General features: G+C 41.0%; 1 protein-coding gene across 5 annotated transcripts in view; it reads right to left on the bottom strand.

The window, feature by feature from the left end:
* Positions 1-15,288: 15,288 nt before the first annotated feature.
* Positions 15,289-20,394, bottom strand: part of hspa12a (heat shock protein 12A) — a 73,624-nt gene continuing 68,518 nt past the window's right edge. For all 5 annotated transcript variants that reach the window (XM_082558394.1, XM_082558398.1, XM_082558396.1 and 2 more), the window contains one exon: positions 15,289-19,412. In XM_082558394.1, coding sequence (XP_082414520.1) covers positions 18,781-19,412 — 632 coding nt within the window. In that variant the 3' untranslated portion in view covers positions 15,289-18,780. The remainder of the gene's footprint in view (positions 19,413-20,394) is intronic.

The raw sequence follows: 20,394 nt of genomic DNA, 5'->3' as shown, positions 1-20,394 counted from the left end.
AGATAATGTATGGCAAAAACTACCGTTCTCCAGACTATGCCTGGACTACTGTAAGTTATTGTGAGAATATCCTAAAAACTCCCTGAAAAGTCTTTCTTCTGTGCTGCTTCTGTGGAACCAGCTCCCAGTTTGGATTCAGGAGACAGACACTATCTCTACTTTTAAGATTAGGCTTCAAACTTTCCTTTTTGCTAAAGCATATACAGGTGTGAACAAAATTGTTGGTACCCTTCGGTCAATGAAAGAAAAACTCATAATGGTCACAAAGTAATAATAAATAAAAATTCTATAAATGTTTACCAGTGAAAGTCAGACATTGCTTTTCAATCATGCTTCAAGGGAATTATTTAAAAAATAAATGCATGAAACAAGCCTGGACAAAAATGATGGTACCCCTAGAAAATACTGAAAATAATGTGACCAAAGGGACGCGTTAATCCAAGGTGTGTCCACTAATCAGCATCACAGGTGTCTATAATCTTGTAATCAGTCAGTGGGCCTATATATAGGGCTCCAGGTAGTCACTGTGTACCACACTCAACATGGACCAGAGAAAGTGAAGGAACTAAATTAGAAAGAAAATCATAGCATGTTGAAGGTAACAGCTAGAAGACCCTCTCCAAGCAGCAGATGTTCCTCTGACTACAGTTGCACATGTCATTCAGAAATTTAAGATCCATGGGTCCGTAGCCAATCTCCCTGGACGTGGCCGCAAGAGGAAAATTGATGACAAATCAAAGAGACGGAAAATCCGAATGGTAACAAAAGAGCCCAGAAAGACTTCTAAAGAGATCCAAGCTGAACTTCATGCTTAACGAACGTCAGTGTCAGATCGCACCATCCGTCGTTGTTTGGACTACATGGCAGACGACCGAGGAGGACACCATCGTTGAAAACAAATCATAAGAAAGCCAGACTGGAATATGCCAAACTACATGTTGACAAGCCACAAAGCTTCTGGGAGAATGTCCCGTGGACAGATGAGACCAGAATTGAACTTTCTTCCAAAGCACATCAGCTGTTCACAGACAGACAAATGAAGCCTATCAAGAAAAGAACACTGTCTGAACTGGACATGTGCGTGCTTAATAAACTGGCAAATTACAGCAGGATATTCCTATCCTTGGTCAGAAGGTGACTTATATGATGAAAGAGGGGTCCACAGCAATGATAATATGGGTTCCTTTAATCCAAAAACATCTTCGGAACATTTGCGATCTTTAATCTTCGTATGATTAAGTGAATCTATGTGAGTGTGTGTGGTTCTGTAAAATAACAGAAATTACAATTAGAAAACAATTAAAGTAAACCAAAACTGTTCTAAATAATACAGAAAATCTAAATCAAAAATGAATAAACACCACCCCTGGTGGACACACATGGGATGCTGCACAGGGATAGACTCCATCTTTACTTTGGGCAGCTCAGTCCACAAGGGTGGCGCCATTTTGGTCAATTCAACATGAGTAACTACAGTGTCTCGTGCCTATACAAACCACTGGCAAACTGTATACAAGCATCACACAACTACGGTGGCCCCTAGAGACAAAGCACGTACAAACTCCAAAACACTTGCAAACCCCAAAAAACACGTGCAAATTCCAAAACACAGCGGAAGTGCTCCAGGACGCTAAGGGCAGTGTTGAGCTCGATTTGCAAAATAAACGGCAAGTTTGTCTGTCTCCGTCGCGCTTCCCAGGTTGCCTAGCAACCATGATACTAACCGCTGGAAACAACTTTGTTTGACAGAAATGAGGGAGAACATATTTTGTTCATTTGTTTGTTTGTTTCTACAAGAGCTTTGTGTGATTTGATAAGTATCTGAGGCTGAGACCACAGGACTGTAAAACCCATTCTGCTGCTGATACATACTTTAGGTTTCTAAACATGAAACTTGTTGCTGCCTTTCATACAGGGAGTGCAGAATTATTAGGCAAATGAGTATTTTGTCCACATCATCCTCTTCATGCATGTTGTCTTACTCCAAGCTGTATAGGCTCGAAAGCCTACTACCAATTAAGCATATTAGGTGATGTGCATCTCTGTAATGAGAAGGGGTGTGGTCTAATGACATCAACACCCTATATCAGGTGTGCATAATTATTAGGCAATGTCCTTTCCTTTGGCAAAATGGGTCAAAAGAAGGACTTGACAGGCTCAGAAAAGTCAAAAATAGTGAGATATCTTGCAGAGGGATGCAGCAGTCTCAAAATTGCAAAGCTTCTGAAGCGTGATCATCGAACAATCAAGCGTTTCATTCAAAATAGTCAACAGGGTCGCAAGAAGCGTGTGGAAAAACCAAGGCGCAAAATAACTGCCCATGAACTGAGAAAAGTCAAGCGTACAGCTGCCAAGATGCCACTTGCCACCAGTTTGGCCATATTTCAGAGCTGCAACATCACTGGAGTGCCCAAAAGCACAAGGTGTGCAATACTCAGAGACATGGCCAAGGTAAGAAAGGCTGAAAGACGACCACCACTGAACAAGACACACAAGCTGAAACGTCAAGACTGGGCCAAGAAATATCTCAAGACTGGTTTTTCTAAGGTTTTATGGACTGATGAAATGAGAGTGAGTCTTGATGGGCCAGATGGATGGGCCCGTGGCTGGATTGGTAAAGGGCAGAGAGCTCCAGTCCCACTCAGACGCCAGCAAGGTGGAGGTGGAGTACTAGTTTGGGCTGGTATCATCAAAGATGAGCTTGTGGGGCCTTTTCGGGTTGAGGATGGAGTCAAGCTCAACTCCCAGTCCTACTGCCAGTTTCTGGAAGACACCTTCTTCAAGCAGTGGTACAGGAAGAAGTCTGCATCCTTCAAGAAAAACATGATTTTCATGCAGGACAATGCTCCATCACACGCGTCCAAGTACTCCACAGCGTGGCTGCAAGAAAGGGTATAAAAGAAGAAGAACTAATGACATGGCCTCCTTGTTCACCTGATCTGAACCCCATTGAGAACCTGTGGTCCATCATCAAATGTGAGATTTACAAGGAGGGAAAACAGTACACCTCTCTGAACAGTGTCTGGGAGGCTGTGGTTGCTGCTGCACGCAATGTTGATGGTGAACAGATCAAAACACTGACAGAATCCATGGATGGCAGGCTTTTGAGTGTCCTTGCAAAGAAAGGTGGCTATATTGGTCGCTGATTTGTTTTTGTTTTGTTTTTGAATGTCAGAAATGTATATTTGTGAATGTGGAGATGTTATATTGGTTTCACTGGTAAAAATAAGTAATTGAAATCGGTATATATTTGTGTTTTGTTTGGTTGCCTAATAATTATGCACAGTAATAGTCACCTGCACACACAGATATCCCCCTAAAATAGCTAAAACTACAAACAAACTAAAAACTACTTCCAAAAACATTCAGCTTTGATATTAATGAGTTTTTTGGGTTCATTGAGAACATGGTTGTTGTTCAATAATAAAATTATTCCTCAAAAATACAACTTGCCTAATAATTCTGCACTCCCTGTAGTGTGTAACTTGAAGGCCCTGAGTACTTTCTCCCACACTGGAAACACTGGGATGATCAAATTATTTGAACATTACCTAATAAGACTGATTCAGCACAGACAGTTATGTTAAACTTTCCTAGCAGTCCTTCACAAACAGGGAACAGTCTGTCTATTCTCTCCATCTGTCAGCTGCTGCTGGCTCTTCCTCCTCCTCTTCCTCACACACTGCTGAGTTTGTCCTGGTGGATCATCAGGGCTGCAAAGCCTCACAGATGATGTGCAGCAGTGGGTCCCTCAGTCTGTCCTCACTCTGGACACTTGCAGTCATCACACATGGAAATCAAATGTGTGATAAGCTGCAGGATTCAAACACAAGTGTAACTTATAAACACATGTTCATACTTTTATTCCACAATCAGAGAGAAAGAAACAGAGAGAGAGTGCAGGACAGACAGACAGGTGACAGTCTCAGGTGTACACACTGCTACACAACAACACAGAGAAGCAGGATTTAGTGTTTGTGTTATTACGAAACAAGAAGAGTTCCAGATGGTGCAGTGGACACATGTGTGACTGCTGTGATTAAAGCATCTTTCTTTCAGCTTAACGAGTGAACCGTCAGCTCGTTCAAACACACGTTAAAGTCCGTTTGGCTCGACACCACCGAACAGAGGCAGCAATATAACATAGCTAACATTAACAGTGCAGTGAATCCTGCTTGTGCCGTGATATTCAGGACTGCAAACCGAGCAGCATCACTGACTTTCAGCTTGTTGTGTTTGTGTATATATATATCTGACTTTAATTATCCATAAAATCATCAGATTCTCTGTAAGATTAAAGTCAGCTATTGAACGGCGCATATTTTGAAGTAAAGGCTTTAAAACCAAGTTAGTACAAACATCGCTAATGTCACATAACTTTCCCGACATGTGGCCAACAGTAATGTTTTAATGTTCTACATTATAAAAACATTTGCGCATAAATAAGTGACATAATATTCAGTACTTACTTCTGAAAGTTTACTCTTCGTCTGCTCCGCCTCCGCCGTTTTTTTTCGGCAAAATTATCCACACCACCGCCGAGCTATGAAGTCTGGGATATGTTGGGCCATGAAGGCAGGGAAATTAAGGACGCATTTGAGGGCCGCATTTCGAGGACTCCAGTCACCCCAGCCATAAACTGTTCAGACTGCTTCCATCAGGAAGGAGGTTCTGCAGCATCCGGTCCCGTACCAGCAGACTGAGAGACAGCTTCTTCCATCAGGCCATCAGACTGCTGACACGTCATAGACACCTCAGCTTCACTACTGGAACTTCAACATTATGCACTCCACACTGTATATAAATGCCACTTGTTTTGCACATATTCAACTCTGTATATTTTATATATTTTATTATTATTATTATTATTATTTTTTTTTTTTTTTTTTTTTTTTTACTATTTAATTTGTAAAAATGTGTATACACACACACACACACACACACACACACACACACACACACACACACACACACACACGTAGGAAAATATTTAGTATACACATCCAGAAATGCATACACTATTATATATTGTACATATATTTATTAGTTTCAGGGTGGCCATTCTTGTATTTTGCTCGTTTGTGTTGTTGTGTTTGCACATCTCTGTTGTTTGTGGGGCTCGCACACAAGAATTTCACTCGCATGTGCTGTGCCAGTGTGCCTGCACATGTGATGTGACAATAAAAGTGATTTGATTTGATTTGAGCAGCCTTTGAATTGGGACAGCCTTCGTCGTGTCGCTGTGACGTAATCGGCCTTAAAAAATTTTATTTTATTTTTTTAAATTTTTTACTTTATTTAACAAACAATGAGTATACAACATACGAACAGATGAAGTATACAAAACAACAGAACATGAACACAAAAAGCCAAGGGTAAAAGAAAAAGGTAACAATTATAAGATTCACATACATATATTGTTTTGAGAGGCTTTTTGTTGGTGGAGTCTGATATTGATTGTATGTACATTTCCACATCCTTAAAATAATGAAAGAAATATGGTGTTTTATTAGTAAGCTTACATTTATGGATAAAAACTTTAGCTAAAAGTATTAAGAAATTTATCATAAAAAACATTTCTCATACTTCTTGGGGAACTTAAAGAAACAGAATAAAACATTTTCCCATCGTAAAGAAAACTCCCTTAAAATATGGACAATAACAAAGCTGCTAAATTCCTTCCAGAATCTCTGTGTAAAAGAACAGTACCAAAAAAGATGTGTCACAGTTTCTGGATGATCCCCACAGAAAGTACAATTAGTATTTATGTCCCTTTTAAATTTGACCATGTAGTGACTGGCTGGATAACATTTATGTAGAATTTTAAAAGAGACTTCTTTCACCTTATTTACAATCAAATATTTATGGGGGACCATCCAGACTGTCTTCCACTTGATATCTGGAACATATCGGTTCCAATAAGATGTTATATATGGGAGAGAGACGATATCTTCTTGGAATAAACTACGTATTCTCTTATTGCTATTACCAAGTTCCTGTGAAAAGCAGATTTTTCCTGTTGGTGACTCAGCTGGATCAGGGAGAGTGACTGAGGTAGATATTGAGCTGTCAGTGTTTTTATATAACATTAAAGTCCCTGAGGGTATGGCACCAAGCACCATTGAGAATTCCTGAACACTGATTGGAAAATTATATAGTGCAATAAAGTCGTCGTATGTAAGTAGTTGTCCCTCTTTATTAACCAGCTGAGCCATCAATAGGATCCCATTCTGGATCCAAGTTTCCAGGAAAAGTGATTTATTTTTCTATAAAATATCTCTGTTGTTCCAGATAAGGTATTTGTGAGGTGAGAAGTTGTGTTTATAAATGAGGGTCCACGCTAAGAGGACCTGCTTATGGAAGGATGAAAGCTTTAAATCGGCCTTAAAATGCGGCCTTTAAGGCTGCAGACCCCAAATCCGGTCATTAGTGCTTCCTGGCTTGTGTAGTTACTAGGTAACAAAAGCTCAACACTGCCCCTAGCGTCCTGGAGCACTTCCGTTGTGTTTTGGAGTTTGCAGTTATTTATTTGTAAAAAATGTTTGGAATCATGTCTGATTTTCGTTCCACTTCTCACGTGTACACCACTTTGTGTTGGTCTTTCACCTGGAATTCCAATAAAATTGATTCATGTTTGTGGCTGTAATGTGACAAAATGTGGGAATATTCAAGGGGGCTGAATACTTTTGCAAGCTACTGTATGCAATTTCAACAATGTTAAAGTGTTCGGTTAATGTTTTTGCTATAATTATTCTGCATGCATACTCTGACATGATGTGAGGATAGTCAGCACTACAACTACAGCACACACTTTAATCCGCTCGTGCTACACTGTCAGTGTGACAGTCCAACCAGATTAACACAGGTGATTAACAGGTGACACCCCCACCGGGATTCATTCTAACCAGATTAACATTTCCTGTTTCATGTTAAACACATCAGATACAACCGCTACAGCTGTCCATCTTTTTGTATGTACTACCCTCTTATAAACTAAGATATATATAAAATTTCATCAAGTCTATTTCTGCTATATTTAGAATGGTTTTATAAACTTATTCAAATAATCACATTGCTGACCATCCTGACATGACATAAAAGTGTCAAATAGGGGAACAAAAATACTAACAAAATATTCTAATAACACAGAAATAGAACCAACAGTTTGATTAATGGTTACTTTGAATTAATAATATTTAACCATAAGACGAAGTAAAAAGGCAACTCATAAGTCAAAAAAAATATACCACATTTAAGATAAATTACTTTGTTTATTTTCACCTTGGGAAGTCTGTATGTCTCAGTCTCAACGTAAGCTTCCTGGTTTTATTTGATACTCTCTTGTCCTGTGTGTGTTATGTTCAGTTTCCCCTGTGGTTAGTCTTTCTTAATTACCTGTGCCCATGGTTTCCGCAGCTGTGTTCCAGCTCCCTACTTACCTCATGTGTTTTAGAGTCCTCCGTTTCCCTCTGTTGTTCATCAGATTATCATCATAACTCTTCATGTCGTGTGGGCTCCAGTCTGTCAGTGTCTGTGTCAGTCTCTCAGTCAGTCAGCTTCAGGTAACTCTGCCTTGAGTTTTTGCTAAGCTTCCCAGTGCTAGCTAATAAAGCTGCATTTTGAATTTACCTCTGTCTAAGATATCCTGCATTTTTGGTCCCTCCAACTAATACACAGCACCCTATGACATGTGCACACTACAAACAAAAGTATCACAGAAAGTTCATTCTCTTCATCTGGACATAGCGTTTCATCATCATCAGGTGACTTCTTCAGTCTTAGTTGACTGCAGGTTTCCAACATTATGAGCTTAATGAGTGAAATGTTCACCACTGACTAACAATGGGCTGAGATCAGTTTCATGATCATTAATATGAAAATGATGTCTGCACTCTGTGCTGGATGACACAGAGACGTGGAGTGTAGAGGAAATAAGATACACAAGTAACTAATTTCAACAATGTCAAGTATAATATAATATAATATAAACCAGAAATATATAATATTATATGTGTGTGCAGTGTATATAAAACTAAGATAGCTCATGTTTCATAAAAGTGTTGGTGTATGGGGTTACTAATGTCATAGCTGTGAGCTAGCACCACTGACCAACAATGGGCTGAGGTCAGTTTCATGATCATTACGTTTTGAAAATCAATCAAGATCTAAAAATATTACTAACAAATTACTCTATATACCAAAGTTTACAAGTTTTCAGAGACTATGTTTTCAAAGGCACGAGCAACAAAGAGGATTGCAGCAGATAATTGCAGGAAACCTTCAGCAAATGTGCACGAGGCCCAGTAGGGGGCACAGAACTCAAGCAAAACAGCTTCCTCCTAAAGTGCTTTGAGTGGATGGTAAAACTAGTGATGTACTATATAAATGTTAGTACAGTCAGGGGTAAGGGCAAAGCTGGTGGTTGTCCCACCCCTGCACCAAAGGAACCAATCAGGAGTAAAAATGGAAAACATATGGATCAATCATGTTGCTACACTGATGCAAGATTTCATTGAGGGCAATCTTGGCTTATTGTATAGATAACATCAATCAAATGGTAAATGGACTGCTTCTTATGTAACGCTTTTCTACTCTGAGCACTTAAAGCGCTTGAAAGAATGAGAACATTTATTAGAATTAACATGAAGCTTCTGCTTTGTGGGATGATTGTGACGGCACGCATGAGGAGGAGAAGATGAGGGCTTTTGGCATTTTTATTTTTTACATTTTTAAAAAAAATATGAGATTCTACAGATGCACTTGTTACATACCTCCAGCCATAGAAATGCAGGCTCTGTCCTCATTCATTGGGTTGAAATTGGGTTCAAAATAAGTGCCTCTGAAAATATTAAGAGCCTCAGAATTTCTGATGATCATGTTGCTAGGCAACAAACAGGGAAAGGCTTTGCAAGAACTGACCAGGTTTGCTAGTGCTGGTTCTTGTTGAAGAAATATTTTCACTGATTACTGCCAATCTAAACAATAGAGAAGGTCACAGAATGGAAATAACATTTACACATTATGTGTGTAATATAATCATGAAGCATGAAAAAACATTTTTACTGATCACTGTCAACCTGAAGTGCAGATAAGTCATTGAAAAAAATAAATAGTATACATTAGATTATTCAAATAAATGTCATTGTGACACTGTGGAGAATCAATGCATGTGATTATGTCAACCGATTTTAGACTGGAAGGTGCCAGTTTAGCTCAGTGGGCGAGCAGGCAAGTACATGCTGCATGAAGTAGAGGCCTGGGTTTGAGTCTAACCTGCACCCTTTGCTTCCTCACTTTCCTGTCTGTCTATCCAATAAAGAGCAAGCTAAGAAGATTGCACCCTGTCAGAAGCTTGTTTACAATTTTGACCTATATATGTACCTTGATTCAGTTTTTTCTTAATAAATCCAACAGTAACTATGTGAAATAATTAATATCAGTATATGATGTATGTGCTTTTTCACTTCATCTGTGTTCACCTCTTAATACTATGACCTGTGGTGCTCTCTAATAGATAATAACACAGTCTTTCTCCCTCAGTGAGCCTGTGTTTGGTTCCTTTACAGGTGAAAACTTCCTGATAATTTAAGAAGGTTACACAAATTTTCCATTAGGTTGTTGAACTTAGATTCTGTCTTTTTTTCATGACAGGAATCATTAACGAGCACGTGTGTCAAGCTGCCTGTTATTGTCCTGTGATTTCATTGGTTAGTCATATTGCTCTGAACTCTGCCATTAACTGCAAGAGAACGCATAAGTGAGAGGGCAGCTAAGCTGGCAACTAAAAGGCCATTTGGAGAGTCTGGGTCTCTCCACATTGCTGTAGCAACTACTCTGCTTCATTGTTACGTGAGGGAAGTTGGCCACACCTATCCAACTCTCTCACCCTTTCTCTACAGGCCCCTTCTACTGACCCTGGCACACACACACAAACACCATACCCAAGCTAAAAACAACCTTGCCCTGTAAAGGGTCGAGTAGCTCTCTACCTGCACTTGTGTAAGAATAACACACTCTGCATAAATGTGTTCTGGTTACTGAATAAGTGGTTGTGTTTAGTTTTATATTCAGCTGAGTGAATCACTGGTGGTGGTGTTTGAAGAGAACTGAAAGAGAAAAAGCTGAATTTAATGGAAAATTGGTTCCTCTATGGGGGTTTGTAACCTTTAAAGCACAGCAGAAACAACAGCTTGTTTTGTTCTTTCTTGTTTAGCAGTCAGATTTACTTACGACCATGTCTTTCTTATTAAAACGGAAAATACACCCATGAGCCTTTATACTGAGCTCCTCACATCTGTGGATATTGTGTAAATGTCAGTGTAGTCATTTTGGTCTGTACAGAGAACTGTAATGTTTTGGTTCAGATGGTTGTATGCAGGTTGAAATCCTTTAGCTAACAAAATGTTTAGGCTGTTAGATTTGGCCCACATCTTAGCCTCCATATCCTGTAAGTGCAACACAACATTATTACACTGGATTAGAATCGATTTGCCATATGAAAAGATACAAAGAGATACAATCTTGCCTTGTGGTGACAGTTGTCGTAATTTGGCAATACATAAATAAAATTGAATTGAATTGAACTTAATTTCTAAGACTGTAACATAACAATATCAAAGAATGCACACACACACACACACACACACACACACACACACTGAATTCAGTGAATTAATCTAAGCGTCATTAGTTTAAATTCATCTCTGCTACACTTGATGTTACCTAACTCTGCCCATGAACACAACAGCCACTATGCAGCAGTGCAACACAGTGCTTTACTGTAAATTCACCACAGTACTGCAAGCAAAGCTATTTGTCCCGCACTGAACTGCTGAGTGTTTTGAATAACATAATATATTTCAGTTTGTTTTGCAGGACATTTTACAATATAAAAAACACAGCATTACATTAGATTCATAGTTACTTTATGATTTAAAAAAGTATTTAAATATGCATGGTCAGGCGCTTCCTGGTCTTGATGTCAGTGGCTTCTATCTCCTCCTTTGACCAGCTTATTATCTCAGCAGGGTATCTGATCACGGGCAGGGCAGGGCGTAGGTGTTGATAGGCCGGATCTCATTGTTAACGTTTAGCTGACTGCTCAGGACTTGGCTGACCCTCTGCGGGTACTTGGTGGTTGCAGCTTACCTTGATCTTAGCCTCTAGCCTTCTCCATGGAGGGTACTGCCCCTTGTGGCCATTTAACTTTGTAGCCAAGCATCTCACTGATCACTGCTGCCATATTGTAGATCAGCTTGTTAGTCTCAGTATTGGTAGCTGTAGGTATCGTCCGTAGTGCTGTATTAATGTCATCTAGCAGACCTTCTGAGGGTACTGTAAAATTATGATATTATTTTATGCCATGTTATACCCCTAATTAAAGATTGTGAATTATGTAGTTTTAGTTTGCATTATTCTCCTGAATTAGAAGAAGCTGATAACTATTGCATTAGTTAAACTGATTTGCATTACATTAAATTGCTGACTTGTTGTGAATGAATGATATTGTTTTATGATGCATTATATTGCTGAGTTATAAGAAATACTGTTCGCAGAAGGTTATTGTCTAATTTGTCTGAGTAGAAGAGAACAGAGTGTGCTGGAGTTTTCTGCCCCATTTCAGCAGGAGCAGATAAACAGGGAGCCAAGGTCGTAGCTTAGGCGCTGTGTGAGAGAGAGCATGTGAATGTTTAGGCTTTTTATGATAAGGTGGAGGCACCAGAGGTTATAAAAGTTTGAGCAATGCTCCACCATTTTGAGATTTTGAGGCTGTCTGCATCAGTGTCCATCTCCCACGTGTGTGATCATTAAATCATCGTTTGACTCAACCCGGCCGGACCAGTGTTGTTATTGTGGTTTTTTCTCTTGTCTCCATCCCCAATATTTTGAACCTTAACAGTACCCTATTAGAGCACTTCGCTCTTGCACTGCAGGCCTACTTGTTGTTCCTAGAGTATTTAAAAGTAGAATGGGAGGCAGAGCCTTCAGTTTTCAGGCCCCTCTTCTGTGGAACCAGCTTCCAGTTTGGATTCAGGAGACAGACACTATCTCTACTTTCAAGATTAGGCTTCAAACTTTCCTCTTTGCTAAAGCATATAGTTAGGGCTGGACCAGGTGACCCTGAATCCTCCCTTAGTTATGCTGCAATAGACGTAGGCTGCCGGGGATTCCCATGATGCATTGAGTTTTTCTTCTTCACTCACTATGTGTTAACAGACCTCTCTGCATTGAATCATATCTGTTATTAACCTCTGTCTCTCTTCCACAGCATGTCTTTATCCTGTCTTCCTTCTCTCACCCCAAACAATCACAGCAGATGGCCCCGCCCCTCCCTGAGCCTGGTTCTGCCGGAGGTTTCTTCCTGTTAAAAGGGAGTTTTTCCTTCCCACTGTCGCCAAAGTGCTGCTCATAGGTGGTCACATGATTGTTGGGAATTTCTCTGTATCTATTATTGTAGGATCTACTGTACAATATAAAGTGCCTTGAGGCGACTGTTATTGTGATTTGGTGCTGTATAAATAGAATTGAATTGAATTACTTCACGCAGTCTTGGTAACCGGCCAGGTTTCAAGCTTGGCCATGATCCTACCTTTCAGGTCAGTTCCTCTCACACTCAATGATCCTTCTCCTCTTGCACTTGGGGCGTGGTACCCAATCTCAGGTGGGGGTGATGATATCTCCCCCACACAATCCAGGCAAGTTAAGCCCACCATCCACCTGAGCATCTTCATCTCCACAGCAGTGAGGATCTGCTCATGTTTCTTGGTGGCTGGCCAGCATTCTGGTACTATAGGGCCACCGGCCATATGACTGCCTTTTAGATCTTAGCTTTGAGGTGTTCGGGCATCCTCTGATAACACAGGATGCAGGTCGATTCACGCCATTTAAGCCATGCTGCGTTGACTCATAAGAGCACATCTGCGAGGGTCTCACTGTCCACGCAGACCATGGTATTCAGTGGTCTTCTTTAACTCCTGGCCATCGATCTGGATCAATCCCAGAGTTCGAGGGCCACATTTTAGGTACTCCATCTTCTTGGTGTTCAGGTGCATTCCACTTTCTTCCAGCCAGTCCTTCTACTCCTGCAACTGCTCTTGGAGGGGCAGGTGGTCTGGGTCAGCAAATGCAACATCGTCAGCGTAAAGGAAGCTCCAGTGTATTCGTGATTGTAGGTCGGCCGTTGCTGTGTCCATGCAGAGGATGAACAGCAGGGGTGACAGGGCTGAACCTTGGTGGACGCCGATGGTGATGCTAAACGGTGACGAGGTACCTGCAGGGCATATGACTTTGCTGGTGACATTTTGGTAGAGTAGCTGCATCCATTGCACTTATTCTTCTGGGATGCTATGTGACCTAAGTGCTTTCCAGATAAGGATGTGTGGGACGTGGTCGAAAGCTTTCTCCAGGTCCAAGAATGCCACATGCGCCATCCCGTTCATCTCCCTGTGCTTTTCCATAAGCAGTCGAGCAGCATGAATGGCATCCGTGGTGCTGGAGCCCTTGACAAATCCACACTGGTTTGGGGTAAGCTCAACGATATCACGAAGGCATTTATTCAGGATTCGCTCAAAGATTTTCATTGCATGACAGAGTAGTCGAATCGACGCAGAGTTGGTGCACTGGCTGACATTCTCCTTGCCTTTCCAGATCGGCATGGTGGTGCTGGTTGTCCAGGCCTGGGAAGGCTTGTTCTCGGCTGCAATACGATTAAGGAGATCAGCTAGGAACGCATCTTCCATATTTTGGCTGGGATGTCATCTGGTCCGGTTGCCTTTCCATTCTTCATCTTCTTCAGTGCCTTCCGCACACAGGTACTGGGCGGGGAATGGGCGGGGGGACTTTGGATCGGCGGGTGTGGGAATTCCTGATTGGAGATGCCAGCAAGCATCTAAGATAATTTGAGATTTCCAGTTACAGATGGACAAAATGGTGATGGCCAACCAACCGGACATTTGTTAGCTAGAATCAAAATCAGTGACTTTTTGCCTGCCCAACAAATACTTTTAAGTATTAGAAGGCTCAGACAAATAAATTAAAGAGCCTTTAAAATTAGGAGAGAGTGGGGTGAGTTGTGCCAGTTTTTACTTACAGTGAGGCCATGACAGTAATGCTTCCAACTAAAACATGTACTTATATTTCAGGATGTTTCAGGATGTTGTGCATCCCTGGGAACAATCACTGTGGATCCAAAACAAAGTGGTCTTGTGGCACACCTTGCCCCCAGTGCGGGGTAAGTTATAAAAGCAAGTTGCGCCACATGAGCACATCCAAAGTCAATTTTATTAAACAAGGCCTAGCGCCACACGGCCACATGTTCAGAAAAAAATGAAATTCAAATGAAGACGAAATGAATTGCAATTGTCTTCACAGATTTGGCCTACTTCATAACATCCCACTCTTTGATGCTACCCACTACCACCAAGTTTTTGTGATGTGGGTAGTGTTTTTATACACTAGGGATGACTCCATCATCATCTTCTTTGAAAGTGAAGCTGGGCTTTCCATTCACAGACCTATTACTACTTGACCTTAAAAACTTGCACCACCGTTGGAACCATCAACCATCTCAACCAATCCAGCGTAGTCGTAGGATTTGGCTTTGTTGCAATGAGGCTCTCTTCCTTGCAGGATGAGTAAAATGGTTGACTCTTCAAAAACGTGCAGTCACATGACCAATTTCCTCTATGGCTTTGCAGAAACAAGACCACTTTCCCCTACACTTAAATACAGTGAAGTATTTTTAATTTGTAACTTCCCACTTCTGGTGCAGTTCCCACATAATCTCCTAAATAATTAACTAAATTCAATGAAAATGGAAATTACTTGCAGCCTTTAAAATGAGGTCTGCAGTGCTTTGAGAACTCATGTCAAAAATAACATGCTAGTCCTACGAGCAAACTTTTTTTCTTTTAAAAAAAGTGGAGTCCTTGACGTCTCACAATAATAAAACCAGGGTAGAGCCAGCTCATTCCTCATTAGAGCCACTTGGTGGCAGTGTTGCTTCACAAACATGTAGCCATTGTTCTTCAGATTGTGTCAGCTTGGCTCTAACAGACCTGCTGATAAAACCTTAAAGCGTTGGTTGGTGTGTTAGGAAATACAAAGGTCTAAATCTAAAATTAGATAGCTAATCATACAAGTAACACGCAGGCTGTGGTTGCACATGTTAGCATAGATAAACACACTTTGCGTAACTTTAACATTTTAATTGTTGGTTGCCTTGGCTCTGCTACTAAGACCTATGAAATGACCCCATTTTAACTAAGCTGAAGAAAGTACAGCAAACAATTTGAAATAAACATTTTATTAGTGACAGTGAATATCTGGCATTGGTAAAATACACATAGTACTGCATGAAAAATAATAAACATAAAAATGTCTTTGCTTAAACAATAAAGTTTGCTTAGTTTTTGCGTTCCAGAGTGGCTAAGGTGATCCTTACAACAAGCTCTGTGATTTTAGCTGCGAAATCTTCTGAATTCTTGGATTTTCTAGAGAGTCTTAAGGAGATGCTTAAAGACAACGCAAGCTGACTAGAGTGCTACTCAAATCACATCCAAATAACCTGAAATCATTCACTCATTGACCAAAAATGATGCTTCACACACCAAGAATAAAGTCAGCTAAAGTCAGCTAGTCAGCTAAATCTTGCTAATCTTGTTATAGCTTTAGGTAAAAAGCTGCTACATAACAGTACCCTGTGCATCACATAACACTCAAAGGTGTACAAAACACATAGCAATCATCTAATGTTAAACAAGAAAACCACGGTGCTATTAGAGTCTTACATTTATGCTTTGTGAACACAGAGACGTGTAAAATAAAAGGTTATTAGTTCAGTTATCAGTAATGTTTGTTATGAGCTGCCATCGCTTGAGCTCAAACACCAGAGCTCAAAAAGAGGACACTACCAGAGTAAACATCAGTAGTTAAGCGTGGTTTTGTGTATTAGTAATAGCAGCCATTCCTATGTGACACATGCAAAACGTGCATCGCAGAAAGAGTGCTGAAGACAGCAGAGGGCACTGGAGCTTGTGCAGCTTTGTACACTTACACTGAAAGGCGAGACCAGCTTTAATTCACAGTTTAAACAAAGGATCAAAGGAAATCCATAATAATTCAGACATAACTCATAACTGCTGCATATCTGGACCATGGCAGTGAAAAAATGAAATTCAAAAGTGTGATTATATAATTTAAGGGAGTTTGTTGCAGCTGAGACTGAGTGTTTTTCCTCCTAAATCTCCTGCTGACTGTCAGTGTGCTCCACAGGTGCCACTCTAATGATGGCACCTGGGGGTGCTGATGTATACTGAGTATACGTCAAAGTACTTGTACTTTTTCTTAAAGTATGTATTTGTAACTTTCCAAAGCATGAAATTTAAACAATAATGTGGCCCTAATGCAACGACTGTTAAAGGGCAGACTGCCTCCTACATCTGTGCAACACTGAGACTAGAAAGGCCAACAGTTAACGTCTGAATCTTATGGACGTTTCAACAAATTAATCTTAAGTCAAAAACAGGCGAAGCTATGAAATCAGGTTTTGCACGTTCCAATTCGATCGTTTTCTGCTTATTCAAATACGGATCTTCCTCCATTGCAGGGACGAACGGATGTCTTTATGAACCGAGCTGCAGGTGAAAGTAAGCACTGTATGTTCTTGGCGGTGACAGAATTTGAACATCACATTTATTCATGCTAGGCACTATCATGATTGAGACTTTTTTGGAGATCTGGAGATTTTACCTGTATGATTATTGGTGACTGTGCCTCACACTTTAATGAAGAGAATCTGAATGTGTGCGGTCCAACTGGGCCGTGCACATTCAGATCGTGGAACCATGCAACCCTACGGGCTGAAATATTTTTAAGGACAAAGGTATTCAAGCTTTTTTGTGTGATTGCAAAGTGACAGTAAGGTGACGCATCCAGTCTTTGAAGGAACACAACAAAGCCTCTAACTCTCACGTTCTGGCTGGTGAGAAAGAAATGTTGAGGATGTCCATGTGACAGAACATGAGCTTTCTTCTCTCCTTCATGTGCACGTACACAAAAACACAGACATATGCACTCTTGGCTTTGAAATTGCTCGTACAATGCTAAAAATCTGTACAATATTTAAATACTGTATTTACAGAAATAAATACACTGTTGTTTGCCTCAACTGGCCTGCTGCACCTTATACGTGCAATCAAAGAGGTCGAGTGGGCGGGGTCATTCTTTCCACAGCTGATAATCAGAAGCAAAAACTAATAAAGGCCACAGTTAAGCAGATTGATGGTTGTTCTTTCTTTAGGATTGAGCTTGCAGCACATTTCACATTACTGGAATCAGATATAACACTGGATTACATCAAAGGGCCAAGCTGGTGCATTTGCATGATTCAGCCTAATGGTAAAGTGGCTATATACTTTATAAATATACTACTATAAATGTAGTTGCAATAGAATCACCACACCTTCAGCCTTTACACGGGTTCCCTTCGTCTGTGTAGTACTGGGTCTAAAGGCTTGATCATGAAACCAAAGCATGAAGAGGACAGCATGTTTTTCCTGGTAGAAGGAGCTTTCCACTCCAGCGGTGGACAAAGGCTAATAAAAGTTGAAAAAATCAGCAACCTCGGTTGAGTAAAAACCCATATTTCTACAGATGGTACAGTGACTACCATGAGTGCACCAAACCCTACATGAGGCTGTAAACATAAAGTATGTTGCTACAGGCGAAGCACAAATATGATCTCTTATGTATGTAAGTATTAAATGTCTATGCAGGATGTAAAACACGTGTTTCATAGATTGTAATAATGAAATCTATGAATGAATGAGCCTGACAGTGAGAGTCCGCCCATGCTGGAAGCTGAATTCAATCTAAAAATATGAACTACTCTCACATCTCCCATTAATGGAAAAAAGAGCAAAATGACTCAAATTAATATTTTTGCGTGCGTTCTCAACGCATTAAGAATGATATAGTGTATATTTGTAACTTTAGTTTTGGTAAATGTTAGCGAGTCAGCGTGGTTTCACTTGTAGCGGCTACCCAAAGATGTCACAGCGTTAACACTTTGCATCAATCCTCCATAGCTGAACATTTTTACATAGTAATGCTAGTTATTTTTAAGCTAGCAATCTCACAAATGGAAGATGACTGCAAGTCGTCCATTTGGCAGACTGGCCATGTATAAGGAAAACTGTGTGTTTTGCCCTGGAGGGAACCATTCAAAGGGCTGAATATTGCAGAACTACTAACATGACACGAGTTTATATAGAAGAACATTAAGATTTTTTGTGTAGCTCTTCTGAGGATGTTTACTGACCCTTTCATAGTCTCAGAACAGAACAACAACAAACAAAGATGAATTCACTGTATGTGTTCCTCTCTGTGCCAGAGGCAGTAGATCTGCATAACATAGATTAAAGTATGGAGAAGCTTCTGTCAGGAGCTTTTAAGCCTCATCACTGGGTTCAGGGGTTTCCTTGGAGGGAATGACCACTAGAATGCTGCTTATCCACGAAACCTGACAGATGTGGTGAAGTGACGAACCTAAAACATACTAAGCTCTCATTAGTGCCTCTCTTACCTCGATGATACGCGGATTCTAAAGCTGAATGTCTGAGTTTAAGTTAAGTTTGCACACATCATCACTTTAGTGCTTAAATGAAGAGCGACTGAACCTTCCCGGTACACGCCCCTACAGGTGTGTGTTTGTATGTATGTGTAAGCTGTTAGCGTCCGTCTCCACAGCTCCGGACTGGAGCACGACTTCTCTTTTGATACTTAATGGCTTAGGAAATCAATGCTAGCTTTGACAGTGCGTCCGGTAGACACGTCCACTGCCATGGCTCGGATCTCCGTGTCGCCGAACTGCATGAGCGTCTGGATCTCTCGGCGTGCCGCTGTACTTTCTGTTCCGCTCACGTCTAAGCGCAGTGTCCCACACTTCCTGACACCGGGCTCGCTGATGAAGCTCGCATTCTCCTTCTCAGAGCAGTAAACATGGATGACAATAACCTGCTGGGAAGGTTTAGCCGGCGTGTAGCTCCGCTTGACCATCTCGCCAAGCGCCACAGACTGGTCCGCAGCTATGAAGGTGTCGAAGACGTCCGTGCACCAGCGCGTTCCATCTTTAACTAGCAGCTTCTCCGGTGGGTGCTTCCCCTCCACAAAACGATTGAGGACACCAACCCCGTATGTGAGTGGCGAGCGGCGGACTTTAATCACACTGGGGTCCAGGCCAAACAGAACAGCGCCTTTCAGGATGGTTAGGCCAACGTCATGGGGAATGATAATGCGGCTGCGGCCCTGAAGCATGTTCTGGACAGCTTGCTGCAGCAAGGGAGACTCGGCAAAACCTCCCACTAAAAACAGGAACTTGATGTCACTGACTTCTGGCTTCTCGAAGAGCTCAGCTGCAGGAGAAACACAGAAATGCCTTTTATTCATACCCAGTGAGTGCACTGATACACAGCTGTTTATATCTTCCTTTCACTGATAAACAGCTGAATTTGAATTTTATGACCACCACCAGTCTCTGAGCCTGGTTCTGAAGGACGCCTTATTCTCCTCCCACTGTTGCTCATGTGATTGTTGGGCTTTTCTGTGTATTGCACGGGGTTAACCTTTCAATATAAAGCACCTCAAGGCAACTGTTGTGATTTGGCGTTATGTAAATGAATCGAATTGAACCTGTCACCAAAATAACATGGTTTATGAGGCTTGGCCTTGCTGTTCTACAGATCCTCATCATCTGGCCATAGCAGGTTTCCTCTTGTAAAAGTCTTCATGCTTTCCCATTTCTAGAGAATCCTTCCAATCAGATAATCGATGTTATTATCTCTCAGTGTTTTCGCTCATCAGTGCGATTCATACACACGATGATGGCAGGAAGTTGTCACGCAAGGCTGAAAAAACAGGACTTACTCATTTTAAATTGGTTCTAACACGGGAGCAAGAATACAATTACCCGTTTTGGTGTTTAAACTTCATTAAGGTTTGTGGATTTCCTTTGATGTCTTTCTTGAGACAACGTATGGATATTAGGCAGATTGTTTATTAGATTCCTCACTTTGGGGCTTAATGAACGGACAGAGAGCAGGTCTCTCCCACGTTAGCTTCTCTTCTTTGGCGTCCTGTTAAATCCAGAATTGAATTCAAACTCGTTCTCCTCACATACAAGTGCATGTGCCGCAGGTTTCTTCCTGTTTAAAGGAAGTTTTTCCTTCCCACTGATGCCAAATGCTTGCTCATGGAGGATTGTCTAACTGCTGGGTTTCTCTCCACTACTGTAACATATTTACAATTTGAGGCAGCTGTTGATGTGAGTTAGCACTTTATACATTAAACTGAATTAAATTCAGTTGTAGCACTGTCTTTGCAGTGTTTTCAAATGCG

This window comes from Aulonocara stuartgranti (genome assembly GCF_965226115.1).
Source record: "Aulonocara stuartgranti genome assembly, chromosome: 13".
NCBI lineage: Eukaryota > Metazoa > Chordata > Actinopteri > Cichliformes > Cichlidae > Aulonocara > Aulonocara stuartgranti.
Note: the sequence above shows the minus strand (reverse complement) of the source record. Positions and strands in the feature narration are given on the sequence as shown.